This window comes from Austrofundulus limnaeus, unplaced genomic scaffold (genome assembly GCF_001266775.1).
Source record: "Austrofundulus limnaeus strain Quisiro unplaced genomic scaffold, Austrofundulus_limnaeus-1.0 Scaffold981, whole genome shotgun sequence".
Classification (NCBI taxonomy): Eukaryota; Metazoa; Chordata; class Actinopteri; order Cyprinodontiformes; family Rivulidae; genus Austrofundulus; species Austrofundulus limnaeus.
In genome coordinates, this window is record NW_013953383.1 from 39278 (window position 1) to 40440 (window position 1163).

Sequence of the window (1163 nt, forward strand, 5' to 3'; positions counted from 1 at the left end):
AATTTGACACGTGCTGTAAACTGTCTGTCGCAGGAGATGCAGTGGGAACCATTGATCTGTGTTTCAGGTGCGTTTGAGAACGGACTCGCTGAAGGTGAAATTGAAGCAGGTCTTCAACCGGTCTCGGCTCTGCGTCTACTGGTTCACTCTGACTCTGACGTGTGGGCTCTGCTGAGTGAGGTCTGACCTTTCAGTTTCATTTCTTCTCCTCAGAAAAAGCTGCTTTTGTTGCTGTATAAATTAGAAGATAAACGTGTGTTTCTGCAGCCTGACAGCAGTGGAGAAACTCTCTCAGTAGGAAAACAGACAAAGTTTCACCTAAAAAGTTGGATTTTCACAGTGTTACAGATAGTCTCCCAGAGAAAAGGGTCTGACTAAGAGAGGGGTCTTTTTTCAGGGTCTTAAAAGGCACTGAATTCATCAATTCAAACATAAGTCCTTAATTAACCTTTAATTGTCTAAAATGAGTCTTTCAGAGGTCTTAACAATGTTAAAACATTGTAAGCATGATGATTGTAATTTGTCTCAAATATTAAAATACTTGGCAATATTTATTTATTTATAATTTACGGAATGCCTCTTGCAGCTAGTTTTTTTTAAATAAACATTTGTGTAAATTTGTTGCTTAATATTTTCCATTTGTGTTGATTGTGAAGTTGGTCTTAAATGTCATTTCAAGTGGCAATAGAGAGGTCTTTAAAAGTCTTGTATTTAACTTGCCTTAAACTGTAGGAACCCTGTTTTTGACAAGCATCTGCTGGTTGAGCTTAAGAGAAACCAAACTAATACTAGACATGGGTTTTTACGATGTAAAAACAAGTGTGCATTGCCTTGTAGCATGGCTTTGCCTGCAGTGTTGGACTTGCAGTTTGAACTTTGACCAAGTTCAAAGGTGTTTGCTATACCAGCTTGTGCCTGTCACGTCAGCAGGTGTTTGTAATTTAGGTAATTATGTGACAATATGAAGTTTGAAGTGAAAGATTGTTTAAGTTGCATTAGCTGGGTTTTGAACCCTGATCTCCCACATGAAAGTCCATGACATAGACCATTAGACCAATGGAGCTGTGGCAGAAAATGGTGGCAGGGGTTGGTTTGTATGTGTGCAGAAAGAGGCCACATTGCCAATACAATTATTGACAAAAAATGCATAATATTACAACAAT

At 38.4% G+C, this 1163-nt stretch overlaps 1 protein-coding gene across 2 annotated transcripts in view; it reads left to right on the forward strand.

Annotated features, from left to right (window-relative positions):
• Positions 1-1163, forward strand: part of zgc:154054 (Alpha-1,3-mannosyl-glycoprotein 4-beta-N-acetylglucosaminyltransferase B-like) — a 45424-nt gene that overhangs the window by 38709 nt on the left and 5552 nt on the right. For both annotated transcript variants that reach the window (XM_014029975.1, XM_014029976.1), the window contains exon 14: positions 68-180. In XM_014029975.1, the coding sequence (XP_013885429.1) occupies positions 68-180 (113 nt within the window). The remainder of the gene's footprint in view (positions 1-67; positions 181-1163) is intronic.